The sequence below is a fragment of the Vicugna pacos genome, unplaced genomic scaffold, assembly GCF_048564905.1.
Source record: "Vicugna pacos unplaced genomic scaffold, VicPac4 scaffold_20, whole genome shotgun sequence".
NCBI classification, from domain to species: Eukaryota; Metazoa; Chordata; class Mammalia; order Artiodactyla; family Camelidae; genus Vicugna; species Vicugna pacos.
Genome location: NW_027328741.1, coordinates 40,519,330 through 40,538,383, shown reverse-complemented (window position 1 = coordinate 40,538,383; position 19,054 = coordinate 40,519,330). Strand labels below are relative to the sequence as shown.

At 39.0% G+C, this 19,054-nt stretch overlaps 1 protein-coding gene across 2 annotated transcripts in view; it reads left to right on the top strand.

Annotated features, from left to right (window-relative positions):
• The window catches only part of LOC140693990 (trafficking protein particle complex subunit 9-like), a 115,951-nt gene that overhangs the window by 78,168 nt on the left and 18,729 nt on the right, over positions 1-19,054 (top strand). Inside the window, exons 5-9 of one of the 2 annotated variants that reach the window (XM_072957493.1) lie at positions 4,440-4,527; positions 10,751-10,937; positions 11,490-11,633; positions 12,825-12,982; positions 13,416-13,549. Coding sequence is in view for 1 of the 2 variants with exons in the window: in XM_072957494.1 (XP_072813595.1) it covers positions 13,416-13,549 (134 nt within the window). In the remaining variant the exon portion in view is untranslated. The remainder of the gene's footprint in view (positions 1-4,439; positions 4,528-10,750; positions 10,938-11,489; positions 11,634-12,824; positions 12,983-13,415; positions 13,550-19,054) is intronic. The other variant, XM_072957494.1, reaches the window with a different exon arrangement.

The following is a 19,054-nucleotide window of genomic DNA, read 5'->3' as shown; positions in this document are numbered from 1 at the left end:
AGGTAATTACATAAAAAGTTATTTTTTTTATTTTAGTGCTCTGTAAGCACTAAAAACAAAACATTAAAAATAATTATAGTGCAAAAGAGAAGTGAGCTCTTAAAGTCCAACCACTGCTAATGATGTTGCTTGTTTTTCTCTTGTGGCCCTTTTTGACAGAAACACTTACAAAGACTGAATTGGTTTTATGTAGTTTTAATATGGAAGAAAAGATTGTCAGTGAATATTGTAAGAAAAGTCTTTACTCTTTTCTTTCCTGTTGATGAATATGTACTTTATTTTCATGGCTTATGTACATTTCCTCATTTGTGAAATTTGAGTAATATCGTTTAATTTGTCTGACTGTGAGAGGTAGATGCCTTGTATACAAAGAACCCAAGAGGTGCTTAATAAAAGTGTGCTGTCACAATGACAGATATTTTAGAAGGATCAACTCTGAATACTAAAGAGTGTCGCTTATTTCTGATACATATTCAATATGTATTTGTATGATATATTTGAATATGGTTTAAAGTAACAAGGATTCATTTTTTTTTTGGTGTAGTATGAAGTTTTAATGAAATCTGTATCATTCTAGTGAGACAGGGACTAGTTAAATTGCCTTAATCAGATGACCTTGAAGATTATTTACACAGAATATGTATTGTTACAAATCAGAATTTATGTTGCCGTGTAACCATCCACTCAGACATTTAAATTCGTGGGATTCTGACCAGATCCGTTAAGTTTAGTAAAATCCATATTGATCATTTTCAGGGAATAAGCTCCTCTATTTTGTGATTAAAGAAAATTTTGATTTTTTTCTACATTCTTAACAGGTTTAAAATATCAAAACATTGATTTGACATGTCACTTTTTTAATAGAGAGAATAAAGCTCATGCTGTTTTATTATGTAAATAAATGTTTTTGTATGGCAACAAAATTGTATGATATCCTGGCTCTTTTAGTATTTTGCAAGATACTTAGATAACCTACTGTTGGAAAAATACAAACGTGAATTTTATGAATATAGGCCTAGTACAGATCTGTTGGTTTTTGCTACAGTGCAAGACATGAGGCATAGGAGAACTTTGCTGCTGATTGCCAGGAGGACAGATCCCATGTCTCAGTTTCCCCTCCTGTAAAATGAAGTGGCTGAACTGGATTCTTTCCTCTTCTAAGATGAGTTTCCATGAGCCTATATCTTCTGTTTATATTCAGGAGTATTAGCAATATCAGATTAAATACTGAATATCCCTCCTTTCCCCCGAATCAAAGTGCAGCATGTGCTATATAAGTTTTATTTATCTGATTCTCGTTACTGATCCTACAGGCAATTTTTGTGTTGCATCTTTCCTGGTAACCTGGAAGGTCATTTTACCCATAGGTGGCACTGTTGCACCTACTTACAGTCTTAACTTTCCTGTTTGTAAAAGGAGGCTTAAACAACGTTATTTTATTTTGATTACTTTACTTAATGCTTCAGAATAGCCCAATGTCCATTATGTCTGTCTAACTGGAAAAGTTATTCTGCTTATATCTTAGATTTATTCTGTCATCTCACTGTGAACATTTCAGACTTGCTGTGCAAACAATAGCAAAATCGGGCTTTTCTTCTAGTGTTAGAAACCAGTGAGCCGGGATTTTATAAAACAGCTAGAAGCGGCATCTGGAGGACCTTAAAGGTGAAAAGTGTATTGAGTTCCCTGAGTTTTGACCCCGCCGCTGTGTGTTAATTGGTGGTAGGAGATTTGGTACATATACGAAGGGGTGTAGTTTTTGATATGGTTTGCCTGCACGCGCTGCCACTGAGCCACTTGAGCCTGAGTCAGTTCGTTTTGAGTTTTTCCCTCGTCTGTGAGATGGGGACATTCGTATCTGATTTGTAGAATTGTGAGAATTAGAAATTATGTGCAGTGTTTACCACAGTGTGTATGTCAAGAGGGCTCTTAAACTTTAGCTGCTGTTTTGTGTGAAGCCATCATTTGAGAGTCTTTGGCAATTACTAAGAAACAGGAAAATAAGAAGAGATGGTTTTATGATGAAAGATATTTGAGGAGGTTCCATAGTTCCTATACCCATAATTTAGCATCAGCAGAGTCAGAACTGTTACACAGTCGCCCTAAACCAACGTTAAGCCACAGAATTATTTGTTACTTCATATATTTTGGGGTTTAAGGAGATCCAATACTTATACATATGTTGTCTCCAGCAGCCTACTGAGAGATGACACAAAAGAGTAGACAGGCAATAAATGTCTTCTTTGTTACTGATGAAGCCACGTTCTCCATGAACTTCAAGGCTGTGGGAAAATGCGTGTCATGATACTGTGTCCCAGAAATACAGACTCACCCTGTCCCATGTAGCTCTGGGCCACAGCGAGCCTTCCCTTGAGAAGACCTGCCCTTTCATGCACAGGGCTTTCCTGACATGGAGCTGAGCATCCCGCGTGCTTCCCAATGGTGACCAACACTGGAGTGAAAGGAAGGGTTTCACATGCCCTGCTTGTCTCCCCGGACTCACACCTCACTCTGTTAGTGTAATGAGTGCTAGCTGTGGGCCAGGGGCCAGGGGTGTGAAGGGAGAAGCACCCTCCATGGCCCAGAGGAGTGGTTAGGAGACATCCACTCCCTCAGTTTAAACAGGTGGTTGGATGGAACATAAGGGTGCTCCCCAAGAGTGTGTAAAAGGAGAAATAAGGATTTTATTTGGGACTTAGGCTAGCCAGGAAACAGATAAGATGATTAGAGGGGACACTTGTAAAACAATTTGATATTAAGTTGACATTTGTTGAACACCCAAAATGTGCTACATTCTTTTCTGAGCATTTTACAGAAATGAATCCTTCAATCTTCTCAACAAGCGAGTAAGGAAGGTTTGATTGTTATCCCAGTTTTACAGTGTGGAAATTGAGGCACACAGAGGGTAATTAAGTTGGCAAAATCACAGAACTAGTAATTGGCAGAGCTGGTATTTAAACCCTGGCTGTCTGGTTTTGAGGTTCCCAGAGATGGGCTTTGGGTGTTTAGCATTATCGACATCCCTGAATCTTTATACCTCTGTGCATCAGTTAGCCTAGAAAGGACAGGGAAAGGAGTGTTACACAGGAGCTCATAGTCATTTCTTGGCCGCTGTCCACGGAGAGTGCACCGTGATTGGCGTTAATTGACTTCTGGGCAGTAGATCTGTTCGTATAATAGAAATATAGTCCATTGAATTAATCTAGAAACCCTTCCTGCTCCGTTTCTGTCCATGCTTGCCATGTGACTGCCTGCCCGTGATTGGGCCGTGGAGGAGAAAATGTACTCATGGTTGAACTCTGATATTTCAGTCTGGTTCATAGATTCACGTCTTCTGTTACATTAAAAATTTAAGTTTCTGGTTTCCTTGCATCAGTGTCTCATGAGCTTGGTTAATGTGAAACCAGTCCATGGGAGCCCAGGGATGATGACGGTATAATTTCTGAGCACGTTGAGGCACTTCTACCCGTGCAGACGTGGCTGGAGGATGTCCAGCTTCCTCACTGATTTCCCCCAACAGCATGGTCCTCTCCCACCCCTGGATGTGAGGTTGGGAGCTCTCTGAGTAGGCCAGTCAGAGGCCGAGTCCACCAATCAGAAAATGATGAAGTACCCGGAAGTGGGCTTAATAGAAGACAAGGGCTTCCAGGTTGTCAGATGGGCTGTTCGAGTCCATTTGGTGAAAAGCTGTCCACTGTCTGTGGTTGAGCTACTTCTTTGCTGTTGAAAAGTCTGGAGTAGATGAAGGGATTTTAAAAAGCAGAAAGGAGTGATTTCAGGTGGTACGTCCACACCGGTGAGAAGTGATGAATGACCGCCTTTGTGAGTCATAGACAGTCTTACAAACTTCATAAACCAGCTTTAAAAGCTCTTCCATCTGAGTGCACTTCATATGGGGTCCAGATCATCACTGGTCGCACTGTGAGGGCAAGTAACTGATAATGGCAGAAAGGACACGGAGGCATCAAAAAGGTCTCAGTCACTTTCCCTGTTTAAAGGATGCAGCACAGTGTAATATATTTTAGCTGGTTTTTCACTGAACAGTTTTTAGTGTTTTCTGGGACTCCCCAGTGCCCCAAGGTTCCATGCAGCTGGGTGTCCCCTCAGTGCAGCTCTGTCAGCGCTTGCCCTGGGCTGACGCGGTGTCACGGGGAGCAGGACAGTCAGCGTCCCCGGCTCCTCCGAGCTCCGTCTCCTCATCCGCAGAGCCGGGTTTCTCATCCGTGTCTACTTAGTAGGGTTGCTGAGAATCACACGTGATGCTTCAGGTGTGACTTTTGGTTGTCTCTGTGATTGGCATATAGTTAATATTTGATAGAAACACTTGTTTTTTTTAGTATAATTGTAGCACCTAGATTGCAGTGGTTTTTAGTCTGCATTTTTTATAACTTTATTCTTATTTTTAAATATGCACTTATTTTTATTTATTTTTTTTGGAGGTACTGGGGACTGAAGCCAGGACATTGTGCATGCTAAGCAGGTGCTCTACAACTGAGTAATACACACCCTCCTTTTCTGCACTTGAAGGTAAATATTGCTATACACAAAATAGCTCTTAAACACCATCATGGGACCTAGTCACTGTATAGACAATTGAACACGTATACTATTTCAATAGGAATAAATGTTTTTGAGACATACATTTCTGAATCTGTTAATGTGCTTAAAAACGATCATAGGTAGTGATAAACACGAATCTTTGATCCAGTACTTCTTAGAGACTGTTTTGCCATCAAGGGAAATTACATTCTACAGAGAAGGCTAATTGGGTCTCTTTGATATTTAGATGGTTTAGCAGATGATGAAGGCTTTCAAAAGCTGACAGTTTTGTATTTTAAAGTAACTACAAAGTTACCTTCTACAAGTTGTAAGTACTAAGCTTGTGAAGTGCCCAGTAATCCAGGGGGTATGTGTCTGTGTCTGTGTCTGTGTCTGTGTGAACGTTGGTGTGTGTGATTTCAGGAAGGTAGAAAGAAATTCCATATAGACTTCTGATACCTTTCTCCTCCATTTCAAGGTGTTGGCATATATTTACACTAATAAATTGATATTCAGTTGTCATTTGGCATATTGGGAATAAGACTTTCTCATACTTGTTTCAGAAGGATTAGGGAGCATGAGCTTAGGAAATGGGAGGAGATAGAGGCAGGGAGGTTCTTTAAACTTTGTGCAGAATTAGAAACAGTAACTTTTCTCTTTTCTTCTAAAGCAAACTGGCACTGAATTGTAACATACTATTACTCAGAATTGCTTTTCTGATCAGATACATGTACCTCAGATTTTTAAATGCAACATGAATGATGAAATGTGTTTTAGCAGTTATTTTTAAAAGTAGTCTCTTTTCAAGTAAAAGGCTATAGCCTGTTCTTTCTTCTAGTGGTACAAGAAATTCTCATTGTTCTGTTGCAATGATCTATGTGCTTACTTTCTTTTTTTTTTTTTCTTTAAGTGCTTTTTTCATTGTGGTTTGAATGAATGTTTAAAATTTCTGGATTTTGATCTTTAGAACATGCTGATTTCTCAGAACTGTTAAAAACCTGATTGTTCACTGCTCTTTGTTTGGTGGGGCACCCTATTGATTTCTGTTGTCTGTTAAAGAGTGAAATTCTTCCTCTAGCCTGCAGATCATTAAGTGAATGGTTTGCAGTGTGCCTTTAAAATTATTTGTATGCATTGAGCATGTTTGTCCAGTGAATTTTAAATTGACTCATTGTAATGACTTTGATTTGATTCTGTGTCTTTTGCTCCTCTCCACAAGAATTTGAATTGTCTGTTGCATTTTGTATACGTGTTCTTTACAGGGGAAGAAATTTTGCATTTTTTACAGAGGTGGGTTTTCCTATCCCCTCTGAATGCCTTCTAAAATTGATACAATAAAAATCAGTTATTGCAGTGCATAAATATTTCATAAATTATTTTTTGGCATAATCAGAAACAATGACCAAGAATGATAATAAAAAATACGAAAACCTTCCTTCCTTTGAAGAATAGAAATCAGGTAGTCAGGCTCCCTCATGCTTTGTGCCTGACACACTTAATCTCATGTCATTGTGTATCATGATTCGGAGATGGTATTGTTTCAGGTTTATAGATTTTTGTTTTAACATTTGTGTTGAATTCTTTCTCCAGGCTGATGTTTCCTGTTGGGTTTGTGGAAAGAGTAGAAGGGAAAAAAATACTTTGTTTTGTTTTCAGGAGGCCTGAGTTGATGGGAAAAGAGTTGAGGGTGGGCTGAGGAAAAGAGTGACACTCCCTCTCCTCCTGGTTGAAATTGATAAACAAAGAAATCAATTAAGTATATCGATATTTGACCAAAAGAAGTTAGCGAGCCCAAACTGGCTAGAAATGCACAATGGAAATTACTGAATTCAGCTTCAGAATGAGGTGCTTTACCAAGTAGAAGCAGCTTAGAGCAATCAGAAAATCAGTAATATGATGAGATATAAATGGAATATTATATCTTTTATTGCTGAAACTTTTCTACGTTAAGTTGTGTAGAGCTAAAATTAAGTTTCAATCACCAGGAGTTAAGAGAGTGAGTGGTACTGTAGGATCGTTATTCACGGATGTGCCTAGACCCTGATAGAGTGGCTGAAGATGGCAGGAAGAGACCCACATCCAGGATTTTCATCCTAGGGTGTCCTCCATAATGGTTCCATGTGGAAGCAGATGATTGGGTTAACAAATTGTAACACACCCCAGTCGCCTCTGAATTTTAAGAAGAAAAAATATGCTTTGATACTGCTTTACAAGCAAGTTCCTGTGCATCCTCACTCCAGACGCCTTGCCTTAAAAAGCAGAGACAATGCTTTACTTGTGTAGTTGAGGTTTTAGATAGCACTCTGCTGGTTGTAAAGCAAGGACCGAGACCCTCAGCTATAAACGCTGGGCTTGTGTGTTGTTAGATAATGTATTATCCCCAAAACAAGGACCTGGCTGGTCTGGTGGTCTGCTTTTTAATGAACATATCTAAAAATGTATCTTGTTCCCCTCACCCCATGACTTCCCTAAAGATACACTAATCCTTTGTACTCATTGTGTATTCTACAATCTCTGCCTCATCCTGTCTTTCCCGAATTTCCTCCTTACTATCTCACAACTGTTAACGAAGTTTTCCTTTGATTATACCCTATAAATATGGGAGCATTTGAGAGGCTTATGGAGATGGCTCCCTAATCCCTCTCGATTTCTTGACTTTTTCCACAGAGTCTTGAATAATCATTCCTTGTCAGTAAGACTTCTTCCAGCCAGAACCCACAGTTCCAGGTGAGAAGGATGCAGGCTTTATCTCTCCTACCGGAGGCAGAGACAGAAGAGAATTGAGATATGCTCCCCCGTGATCCCTTCCTGCCCCAGGTCTACTGCAGTTCACCTGCAGCCTTCTGGCCTCTGCTCAGAGGGCCTCTGTCCCAGGACTGACCTCAGCGTTTTCTTCCCTTGTCAATATTTCCTGTGCCTTTCAGAACTTGGTCTCTTCTCTGCAATTCAAACCTGGCAGATGTGATGGTGGTCAGCGTGCTGGTGGGCAGTCCTTTGGGGACCCCCAGGAGCCATGCTGATTCTCCTTAGTCTCTCAATCGGGGTTACAGAACAGTCGAGCACCGAAGGAAGCCCATTCTCGAGATGTCAACAGAGCATTTCATCACTTTCATTTTATTTTTCAATTTTTGGTGGAGAAATTATTTGTAGTGAACTGTTCCAGATATTTGCCGCCTGCTTTCCTCATCACCATTCCTTGTTGTCTCTGGTGCTAGTTTTATAAACCAGGTTTCTTCTCTGGTCATTTCTGGCAGCTGGGCTTGCCGAATCCTTGATCTGTATTTGAAACAGAATGCTTCCTCGTGATGTCAAGGTGATTTTCCTATTTCTGAATATTTCGTGTACACTCAGCAACTGTTTCAAGTGAAATGCTCTTGTCCAATTTCGGTTAACTCACATTTGCTGATCTCCTGCTTTCATGCTGAGAGCAGTTTCTTTTTCCTCTAATAAAAGTTAGCAATTTGCATTTACTATGGAAGATACTGGCCCAAGGTCCTTTTGTTCTTAAGAGTTTTAATACAATTCACCCATTAAAATGTACATCGGTTTTTACTCTATGCCCAGAATTGTGCGTCCCATTCAATCTTAGAATATTTTCATCCCCCCAACAGGAAGCCCTGTACGCATAAACAGACATTCCCATCTTCCCCATCCTCCCCCAGCCCCAAGGAGCCACTTTTCTCTCTGTGGATTTGCCTGTGCTGGACATTTCATGTAAATCGAGTCACTTCATATAAGTGGAAACGTCTATTGTGACTGACTTCTTTCACACTGAGTAACGTTTTCAATATTTGCTCATGTTGTGGCCTTAGTCACTATTCTATGCTATGCTATTGCTGAATAACATTCCACTCTATGGCTGGGCCCCACTGTTTACCCATTCATCAGGTGATACGCATTTGGGTTGTTTCTGTTTTTGGCTGTGATGAGTAATGTCGCCGTGAACACTCATGTGGTATTATTTATGTGGATATTTGTTTTCAGTTCTCTTACGTGTGTGCCCAGAGAGCAGAATTGCTGGGTAAGTCAGAAACGAAATATTCAACTCTCTGAGGCCCTGCCAGGCTGTTTTCCAAAGTGGCCACGCTGTGTTACATCCTCATCAGCAAGGGCTGCGTGCTCCGCTTCCTCTGTGTCCTCTTTAGTGCTTGTTACGCTTTTTTTTTATTATACCCTATTGTAGTGAGTGTGAAGCGGTTTCTCCTAGTGGTTTTGACTTGATTTCCCTTACAGCTAATGCTATTGAACATCATTACATTGTGTTTTATGGACATTTGTATATTTTCCTTGAAAAATACCTTTTCAGATACTTTATTAACCTTTTAATTGAGTTGCCCTTTTATTGTTGAGTTGTAGGGGTTTTTTTTCTTCATTTTGAGATACAAATTCCTTACCAGATAAGTGATTTGAAAAAATTTTCTCCTCTGTGTTGTTGTTTCACTTTCTGGATGGTGCCCTTTGAAGCAAAGTTTTAAATTTTGATGAACTGCAATTTGTCTCTGTTTTCTTTGTTTCTTGTGCTTTTGGGGTATTATTTAAACTCTGAGGTATTTTATTTAAGCTTTTATATATAAAATAACTTAATTCTTAGGACCGTTATAGGAGATGGGTGCAGTTGTTGTCCCCAGTCTATGGATAGGAGACTGAGATGCAGAAAATTTCACTGAAATATCAGTGTCACATCTACCTAGTGCTGTGGGATTTCATGTTTGTCCCCAGCATTTGTGATCTTCACCACCATGCTCCACTACTGCCTGGAATCGTTAATGAAAATGACTTTCATTTTTTGATTTCTTGTTAGTTTGTTTTCTCATTGGGGACCTCATCTCCTTATTTTCCTTTCGGATATCAGTGTAGATTTATTTTAGGTCTCATGTAGGCAGAAGCATTGCTATCAGTTAACTTCTTTATTACTCACTCTCCAGTGATGATTGTTGCTAGTTGACCTAACCAAGTCATGCTTAAGTCTTTCCTGCTAATGACACTAAAAACAGTCATGACTTATAGAATGCTCAAAGAAAGTACTTGATTGATTTTATTTTGCTACCCAATCAAACCAATCAAGTAAAAACCCCAGTGTTGACACAGACTATAAGCCCTCCAGAATAGGATCACTGTCTTCCTTCTGTTTCATTTATTTGGTCACAGTGTCTGGATAGTGACTTGCTGTCCAGCAGTTTTGTGAGGATATGGTGCTCGTGAATCATTGTAAGGACAGAATTTTGACAACAGACTGTGTTGTTCATTTCACAAGGGAAAAGATAATATAGAAATACTGCTCAGATCTATTTTAAAATTAAGCTTGGAATTTTGAGAAGAATTCAAGAAACCATACAAAGCTCTTTTTCACTAATTTTAGATCTATCTTAGACACATATGGTTACATAGCAGAGTAAGTTATCAAGTACATTTGACAATAGGAGTGTAATATTGATTATTTGTTTTAGTTGAAATATTCTACCTGGGATAAAGTAATCAGTGCCCATAAATGAACAAATATGTTTGTATTTCTATGCAACATGGGAGCAGAGTTCATGTTTCTATATAATATGTATGACTGTGTGTTTTAATCTGTCTGTCAGTGTTTTTATAGTTTTTCAGCAATGTTGTAACTTCAGAATTCTTCTAACATATTCACTCCCGATACTACTGCAGTTTGTACTGTGTATCCTATCTTATGCATGGGATTCCACTGTCCCCTCAGTGAGGAATTTCCTCTCCTATTGAGCTAGTAGCAGAGTTAAAGGAACAGTGATTTCAAGGCCTTTGCTCTCCACGTGTTCGCAGTTTCCTGTCAATCACGATTTTCTCTTTCTTGTGTTTTCATTGTGCAATTAGAATTTTTGAAAATAATTATTAATATGTTTCACCAGTCTTCCTAGAAATTTGATGTGTTTGTGCTTTTCAGTTTTCAATTTATGAAAATTGTAAATGCAGACTTGTTTTTAAGTGGTCCTTTTTCACTAGATATTTGTTTACCTCTTTATAGTTAAAATAATTTTCCCCAATGAATGAATCGGTGTGCATGTTTTAAAAGATACTTTAGTTTTTATTTTTCTTATTCTAACAGGTATATTCGTTGTACAGAATTTAGAAAATAAGGATAAACACAATAATACCTTAAAAATGGCCTCTAATCTCACTTGTAGATACAGTTGTAATGTTTGAAATTGAGAATTACAAGTCCTTTCACTTTGTTCTACTCTTTCAGGTACGTTTTGGTTACTGAGACCCTCGAATTCCCATATGAATTGTAGCAGAAGCTAGTCAGTTATTGCTGAGGAGCCCGCTGGGATTGTGATCAAGACCACGTTGTATGTGTGCTTCACTCTGGGGAGCACTGCCATCCCAAGAATATTGTCATGTGATCCAGGAATTTGTGTGGTTTGTCTTTCCAGGTATTTAGGTCTTCTTTAATTTATTTCAGCAATGTGTATGGTTTACATAGTATTATTTTACTTTAATTTTTGCCTTTATACTGAGGACAATTGTGCAAGGTACCAAGATTAGAATTGTATTATAGCCCCTCAACTTGCTGCCACCATGGACGCTGTGGTCTCTCTTTGCCCTTTGTAAAATCTCGCACAAAATAGGACCTAAGTAACTCTCTCTTGAAAGAATGATTATATGATTGCTGGATGACGCTTGAGAGTCCTTGTGATGATGTCTTTTTCCCAGACTTTCCCCTCTTCTTAAATATGCCCTTTCTCTTCCTTTCCTCCAGCCTGGGTTTCAGCCTGCCTGTGGCATTGATTTTCCTTGTCTGTGGACTCTTCTTTTCACTAGTTCATGATAATGTTACATGTCGGCTGTGGAAACTTGCTAGATGTCAAGAAAGAGCAAATCCATTGCATGCTAGTATTTTTAGAGTGTGTTATTGAATTATCAATTGAAATTAAATCAGGCTGACCCATTGAGCCATCCCCTGAGCTCTTTTTGCCTTCCTACAGGTGATACTGCTCTCGTTGCTGCATGTGCCCTTCCCCCAGACTTAGTTTTGGAGTTGAGTAAATCACCATCACTGGAGCCCTCTCTTTAAAAGATGAAGAGAACATTTGCTCCTTCTCCCTGCTTGGGGACTTGGATGAGATGAGGTAACAGATAAAGAATGAAGCCCCACCTCATTCTGACCACTGCTCTTTCCGTTCATTTCTCCAGGGGAAGAGTACAATTCAAAAATATAAAGATTGTGAGCTAATGAAGTATACAAGACAACCGATCATTTATTAAATACACTTTCATGCCAGAAACAATTGTATTATACACACAAAAAGCACATAAATTACGGTAGTACTGTGGTTACAAACGTGGGCCGAGTTCGAGTCCTGCTCTGGAGTGACAAGTCCTGTGAAATGGAGAACTTGTAGGTCGGCTTAGCCTCTCCCGGACTTTTTTCTTTCCTGCAGAGACAGGGCTCGCTAGTCATCCCTCCCCCGTAGAGGTGCTGTGGGTTGTAAACGACGCGCGTGGGCAGGCCAAGCACAGCTGCTCGTTCCTCGTAAGTGCAGGATAGCACAGCTTTTGCGGTTACGGCTTTATGATCGCACCGTGTAGACCCTCAGTGCTCCGAAGGGATGTCTTGCGGATTGGAGATGGGATTCTCACTTCTGTAAATACCCAAAGTTTGTGTTATTGAGCCTTGCTGATATAAATCTATTCTTTAGAAAGTACATAATGTAGATATATTTTTCAAACATGCATGCTTTTTTTCTTTTATTATTTATACTTCTACCCTCTCATCACGTGGTGTGACTTTTGATGGAATCCAGGAAACAGTCCTAAGCCACCTGCCTCTTCACACTTCTTCGTGATGGTTTTCTTCCTTGACTAGAAGAGGGTTTTGCATAGGAAATTTTGTTTGCTCCCCTTCTCTTGGAGTCTCCCTGTTTGTCTGCCCATCTCTCACCTGTCCATCTGTCCATTTCTCTACCCACTCATTCTTCTGACTTGTTCCAAGAAGCACTTCAGGCAGCTTACAGAAGAACAGATACCAAATAAACAGGTGAGAAAATGGGGCCAAGTTCACAAATTGAGGCTCGGAGTTGAGCCTGTGTGAGAGTTGCAGGCGTGAGACACACGCCTCTGCCTTGTGACTTATAAGATAGACAGCATCAATGTTCCTGAGGCTCCCAGCACACACAGGGAAGCAGGGTTTGTGGGAGATGCTCACTGGCTGTGAAATAAATAAGTGGCTTAGGAGAAGCCCAGCCTTTCCAAATACTAAGACTTAGGAGAATATTTTGAGTGTCTTCCAAAATCTGAGTATTGCATCTTTTCTTTTTCAGAGTTTTATGTATAGTTGGTTAACATTCTATAACTGGAAATTTCTCCAAAACTGCTGCCCACGTGAGTCCCATGACTCGGGAATGGGGTGGTTCTGCTCATTGACGGGTGTTGGCCAGAAACGGAAAATGACAGCGTCCAAGGAGCCTGGGATTAAGCAGTTATGTTTTGTCAGTGCTGTAGATTTCAGAAAATGCTTTTACCGTTTCTCTCCATCTGAGGAAGCAGCGTGCTCTCTTCCCAGCATCAGGAGTTCAGGGTCTCGGGATGGTGGGGGCTGACTGCACTGCCGTAAAGACAGCTGAGCTAGTCACTGCATGTGTGGTGCTTTCACGTAGTGCATTTCATGTTTTTTAAAAGGTTTCAACATGTAGTTAATTAACTGAGTTAATTAACATTTAATAAATATGAGGCTTTTTTGAAAAGACAGTTATAGGCAGAATATAAGTTGTGAACACTTTAAAAATGGCTTCATTAGTGAAATTTCAGTAAGGAAGATTCAGTTTATCTTATTTACGCCTCTCTTTAAAAGTAACAAAGAAACAAGACAGAAAAAGCAGAGGATTACTTCTGTTCTTCCTCTCGGCTTGTAGGTGCCCTCACCTCCAGTGGCATCCATCCAGACACCAGCACTGACACTGGCCGTGCTCAGAAATGCCTCAGCCCTGAAGACACAACTGACAAATGGAAGGGAGCCGCGTCCTGTTACAGCGGGTGCTCTCACTTTGTGGGTCCTTATGTAACTGCGTGGTGTTATTCAGGATCGCCCTTTCTACACTGTGTGACGGTGCTGCGGTGTCTCCTAGTTATTTGTTTCTGTAACTACTCATGTATTTTTTCCAATGTGTGGTACTAGACATCTAAAAATGCATTTTTCAGATGAAAAATAATGTGTATTTAATATAAAAGTCTGAAAAAAGAGTCAAAAGGGTCTATCCTGGTCCCAGTACTCAAAGATAATAATTAACACTTTAACATCTATTTTCTGTTCTTTTCATCAGTGTGTATCAGCTCTGTCATAAAAACCAGTGAGCACTGTGTGCCTGTTTACTGTGTGGAGACCTCCATTTTCCATTCGGCTTATTACACATTTTTCTACAATATTCTATCTCCCCTGACATGATTTTTAATGACCAGTATAGCATTCTGTTTTGTGGAGGCATCGTCCATTTTACTTTGTACTTAAGTAAACTTTTAAATTCCAAGTATACTTAATTGAAATTCTGAAAAGAGAACTGTGGTGGTACCGAAAGTCCCCTACTTCCCTTCCCCTTTTTTCCTGAGAGTAAAAGCTGCTGACAATGTGGAGTATATATTTCATGACCTTTATGCCTTTGTCATATATATATACACACATACATACACGTATATGAGAAATCTATGTATATGTGTGTGTATATATGCTTTATTGAAAAATAAGGCCATACTATATGTTTTCTGTAGCTCGGTTTATTCACTAACGTATATATCATAGACCTCCTCCCACTCCAGACTCACCCGGTCCTTTCAGATAGAGTAAAGGGGTCTCCTGATGTGCAGATTTGGTCTCTTGTGTAACGACACCTTTCGTGGGAGAGTACTGTGGACAAGGCCTTGGACCACGCTGAAACGCTGCAACTTTAGTGCCCACAGCTCTCCGTGATTTACCGCATCATTGTCTTGATGGTGAACACTTAAGTTTTCTCCATTTTCCACTGTCAGAAAGGGTGTTTGACTGGCATCCTTCTTGTACAAACATTCCTGTGATCTTGTATGAGTATTCCTTTAGCTAAGGTTTCTGGAAATTTAGTCCTTGGATGTGACAACTTCATACATCACAGGATGCTTTCAAGTGAATCTTGAAATTCCTTCTCCTGTGGGGCATGAAAAGATGTAGAATAACTTATGTAACCAATTCTCTATCGCTGGATATGATTTCACTTCAGCATTTCTTCCCACCATTGTAAACAGTGCTGTGCAAATGTTCTGATGAGTACATCTTTTTGAACTGATTTTTTCTAAATGTAACGATTCCTAAAAGTGGAGTTCAGCCTGTGTGCACACACGTTTTTCAGAGTTTACATATCCATTGACATGTCATCCTCCAAAAGATCGCTCACAGTTTGTTGTCTCAAAGATGGACACTAGCTATAATATCTTTTAAACATATTTGCCAATATGACGAGCAAAATGATTTTCATTATTTTAGTTTGCACTTGATGACCAGTGAGGTTTTGAGCATTTTTCACTCATTAGCCATCTGACTTTTAAAAAGTGAATGATCCCTTTTGTCCTTTGCAAACATTTAAGTGGGGGAGCTTCTTGCTGCTTTGTGACAGCTCAATGTGTATTATGAACATTAACCCCTTGTCTTCATCAACATGTATCAGAGAGCTTTTACTTGTCATTTCTTGCCTTTCATTTTGTTCAGTAGGTTCATTATTGTTGTGGCCCAAAATAATCTTAAGATAGTAAATGTCTTCTTTTTGGGTTTTATTCTTAGAAATGCTTTCTTATAATGGTATAAATTTCTTCTGTAGGTTTTTTTAATCTCTAAGATGGAGATGATAATGGTACTTGTTACAGTGAGGAGAAGCTGAATTGATATGAGCAAAGAGTTGTATTTGCTCTTATTAGTACTTTCTAATATTTACATCATTTTCTGTAATTTTTCTTGTGGTCATTTTGACGGGAATAGAATTTGTTTTTTCCAGGTATTCTCTGATTGTAACAAGACAATTATTAAATTCATACTTTGCTTTTTAATTTGAAATCCCACCTGTAAAAAATACTTATGTATACTAGAGTCTCTTTTTGAGCTCATGATCTATTTCTGTCAATCTTACTTTCTTACTCTAGCACTATATCTTACATATTGTAAAAATTTATTTAATATATTACAGTCTGAATTTTTTGATTCTTTTTTCGATCCCTAAATTTCTTGGCTTGTATTATGACTTTATTATTCCTGAAGAATTCTAATATAATTTTTTCAAGTTAAAAAAAAAGATAAGTGTTGTCATGGGATTTTTTAGTAATTTTGAATTATCTTTAGGAGAACGTACATCTTTAAAACTGCTTTCCTCCATACAAAAGGTTGATGTCTCTACTTTCACACTTTTACTTTACCCCTCAGTACAGTCCTGTACTTTCTCCATGTACAACATGGGCATTGTTTTTGAGTTTATTCCAGATTATTGTTGATGTTTTTGTTAATTTTTTAAGTGAGAAATTTTTGCTATTATATTTTTTAACTGTTAAAACTGACACCTAGGAAGGCAGATTCGGTTTGTAAATACTCACTTTGTAACTTCTCATTTAAAATTGTAAGTATTAAGTACTTGTTACAGAATCCTTTCTTTTCTGTTTTTAAAAATTTGTTTCCAAGATTCTCAAAATGGTCATAGCTAAGTAGTATAGGTGGGGAGACAGATGGAGAGAGGTAGTGTGGCTCATGTACAAACTGTGAGCACTTTCATGGCTGCCTTTATGCTGGAAAAGCTGATAAACAGTCCAGCTTAAACCAGGGTGGCTTTGTATGCACTTGAAATCCAGCTTTCCTGCCTGTATGGTGAAGCCTGGTAGGCGTGGCAGGTAGATGATCAAGGTCGAATGGAGGTTATTGGCTGCACAGAGCACTGTGTCTGAGAATTGGAGACCATCGCCATGGGAAATGCTTGGTGCCAGGAACAATGCAGAGGAGCTGGGGAACCTTGTGTTAAGGATTTTCCAGCCCTGGGAGTGGGAATATCAGACTCTGCATTCAGATCTGAGTTTGAATTCATCCTCTTTAGTTTACTTGTCCTCTGACTTTTGTCAAGCTATATACCGTCTTTCACTTCCTGTTTTCTTGTCTCTCAAATTAGGAGAATTACATCCTGCTGCTAGAGTGTTTGATCAGGTTAAATAATTTGTGTCTATAAGATGTCACATACAGTCACAAGCTCAGTGAGAAATGGGCTGTCGCCTGTTCTTCTGCAGCTCTGTGCTTGACAAGACATGTGGGAAAGCCAGTCCCTAATTTGTGTGTGATGCAATTAGGAACAAAATTAATGTCTTGCCTTTCCCTAGCAGTATTCTTACAGCTTTGCTTCATTTACTTCTTTCCTCCTTTCCTTTCCCCTTTCCCATCCTCCACCAAAAGAGCCTCTCAGAAAAATAGATTCAAATTACTTTAAAGGTTGGCTCATCCTCATGAAATGATAGTATCATAAAAAAAACTGTGCAAATCCCAGAATATATTTTATATGATTTACACACACACATGTGCGTGCAAACACACACACACACAAAATCAGTCTACCTCCCACTTACAGAGGGAGAAGGTCCACTTTTTCTGAGTTTTCATTCACAGAGAGTGAGAACAATGTCTCTTACACAGACTTTCACCAGGCTTCGTGCATGGTGTTTTTAATTGAATTTCTGTTTGTGGCCATAGATATAGTCTCCTAATAGAAGAGAGAAAGTGGAGACATAGACATTCCGCTGAGATATTGGTGTCATCATATTTTAGTTGTAAAGGACTTAAGACAGCATAGAGTCGCAACATTTTATGGGTGAGAATCCATGATGTTGTAACTTAGACAAGAACCTGGGTCTTCTGCCATCTTGTCCACGCGGGTGAAGAGGCAACTGGGCAGGGGATAGTAGGGATCCTTCCTGCTTCTCTTCCATGTTCTTGCTAGTTTTCATTTCAGCTGCCTTTAGTTTATGTTCATGAGGCCACTCATGGGAAGGTCACTCTGTCCTGATAGATTGAGTTTCTTATCAGCGAAAAGCTCTGGACCCACTCATATTTCCCAGAGTTTTCTGCTGACCTGCTGACACTTTATATAATTGAGACCTAAGAAACTACTGAATATAAAATCCTTATTGTTATCGTTTCCCCTCGAGTTCCATAGGAATGGGGTGCTGTCTCAGGCTGTCTAAAGCCAGATCTGAACAAAGATAGGGTGATGGGCTGTGCTGCTGGACCTACACAGTCGAAGGGGATTTCCACCTTAGCTTTATAATCAGGCAGATTAGTTCAAATCTTGCCTTTACCAATTATTATCTTTGTGTCTTGGGGGAGAAACTGTACTTTTTTGTGTCCAAATTTGTTTATCTGTAAATAAGTTCAGTATTTATTTTAAGGTTTCTGTTTTAGAATTGAATGAGCTAATTCATTCATTTATACCTAAAATAGCTATCGCATGGTTCTATGCTGGTGCCTTGGTAGTTGATTACTAAGGGAATCGGCAGTGAGAATGGGGGTGGGGGACCCCTGGATAATAGAGCTTATATTCCAGGATATGCTTGTAAAAGACTGGATGTGCAGTAGATTTTTAGTAAATATCTACTCCTTTCCTAATCTGCATTGATTGTTTATATATCTTTATACAAATATATTAACAAGTTTTATTGCAATTTAAATATTTTTGTAGTATTTACATTATGTAGCTATAAAAATACATGAAATAAAATGATTTGACTTTTATTTTCTTTTCAATAAGCAAAACAAAATAAAATAGAAAAGAAAAAAGTCTTGAGGGAGTAGAAATAATTTTATTTCTGTGGAATCAATTCCGTATAATAGGTCTTTGTCATGTTGTTAAACAGCATATAAAATTGATAGGTTGTGACATACTGGAAATGAGGAAACAGTGGAGACATACTACCTCTAATGCAGTCATTTTGTTACCAAGTCCAAACTCGTTCTGCTTGCTGCATGACAGGCCAATAAATGGGGAGATGAGATGTTGGAGTAAGGAATAGTGACTTCATTTGAAAATCTGGCAGACCCAGAAAATGGCATATTGATATCCAGTAGAACTGTTTTCCCCAAAGCAGAATTCAGTCTCCTTTTATACTAAAAAGCGGCGGGGATGTGGTTGGTTGTTGCAAACTTCTCGCTGTACGAATTGTTTGTCCTTGGAATCCTTTGTTCTTTCAGCTGTCCATGGTGGGTCAAATTAAGGTGCCCCCGTAAAACCTCCAAATGAAAGAAAGGTTATTATCTATTTTGCAACTTGCCATCTGTACATAAGTGTAGAAGAGCTAATATCCTTAAAGATCAGAGCCCGGAGAATAGGCTGTCCTGGATATTTCAGGCTAAAGGCAACTTTTTTTTACAAAAGGTGCAGAGATAGCAAGTCGGAGCCTAGAAAACAAGGTACAGGTTTAAAGCCAAACGAACACATCTAACATGGAGTCAAATTTGTTCTTTTCTTTTACAATTTCTTTTTCTAACTCATAAATAATTTTAGTAAGAAAC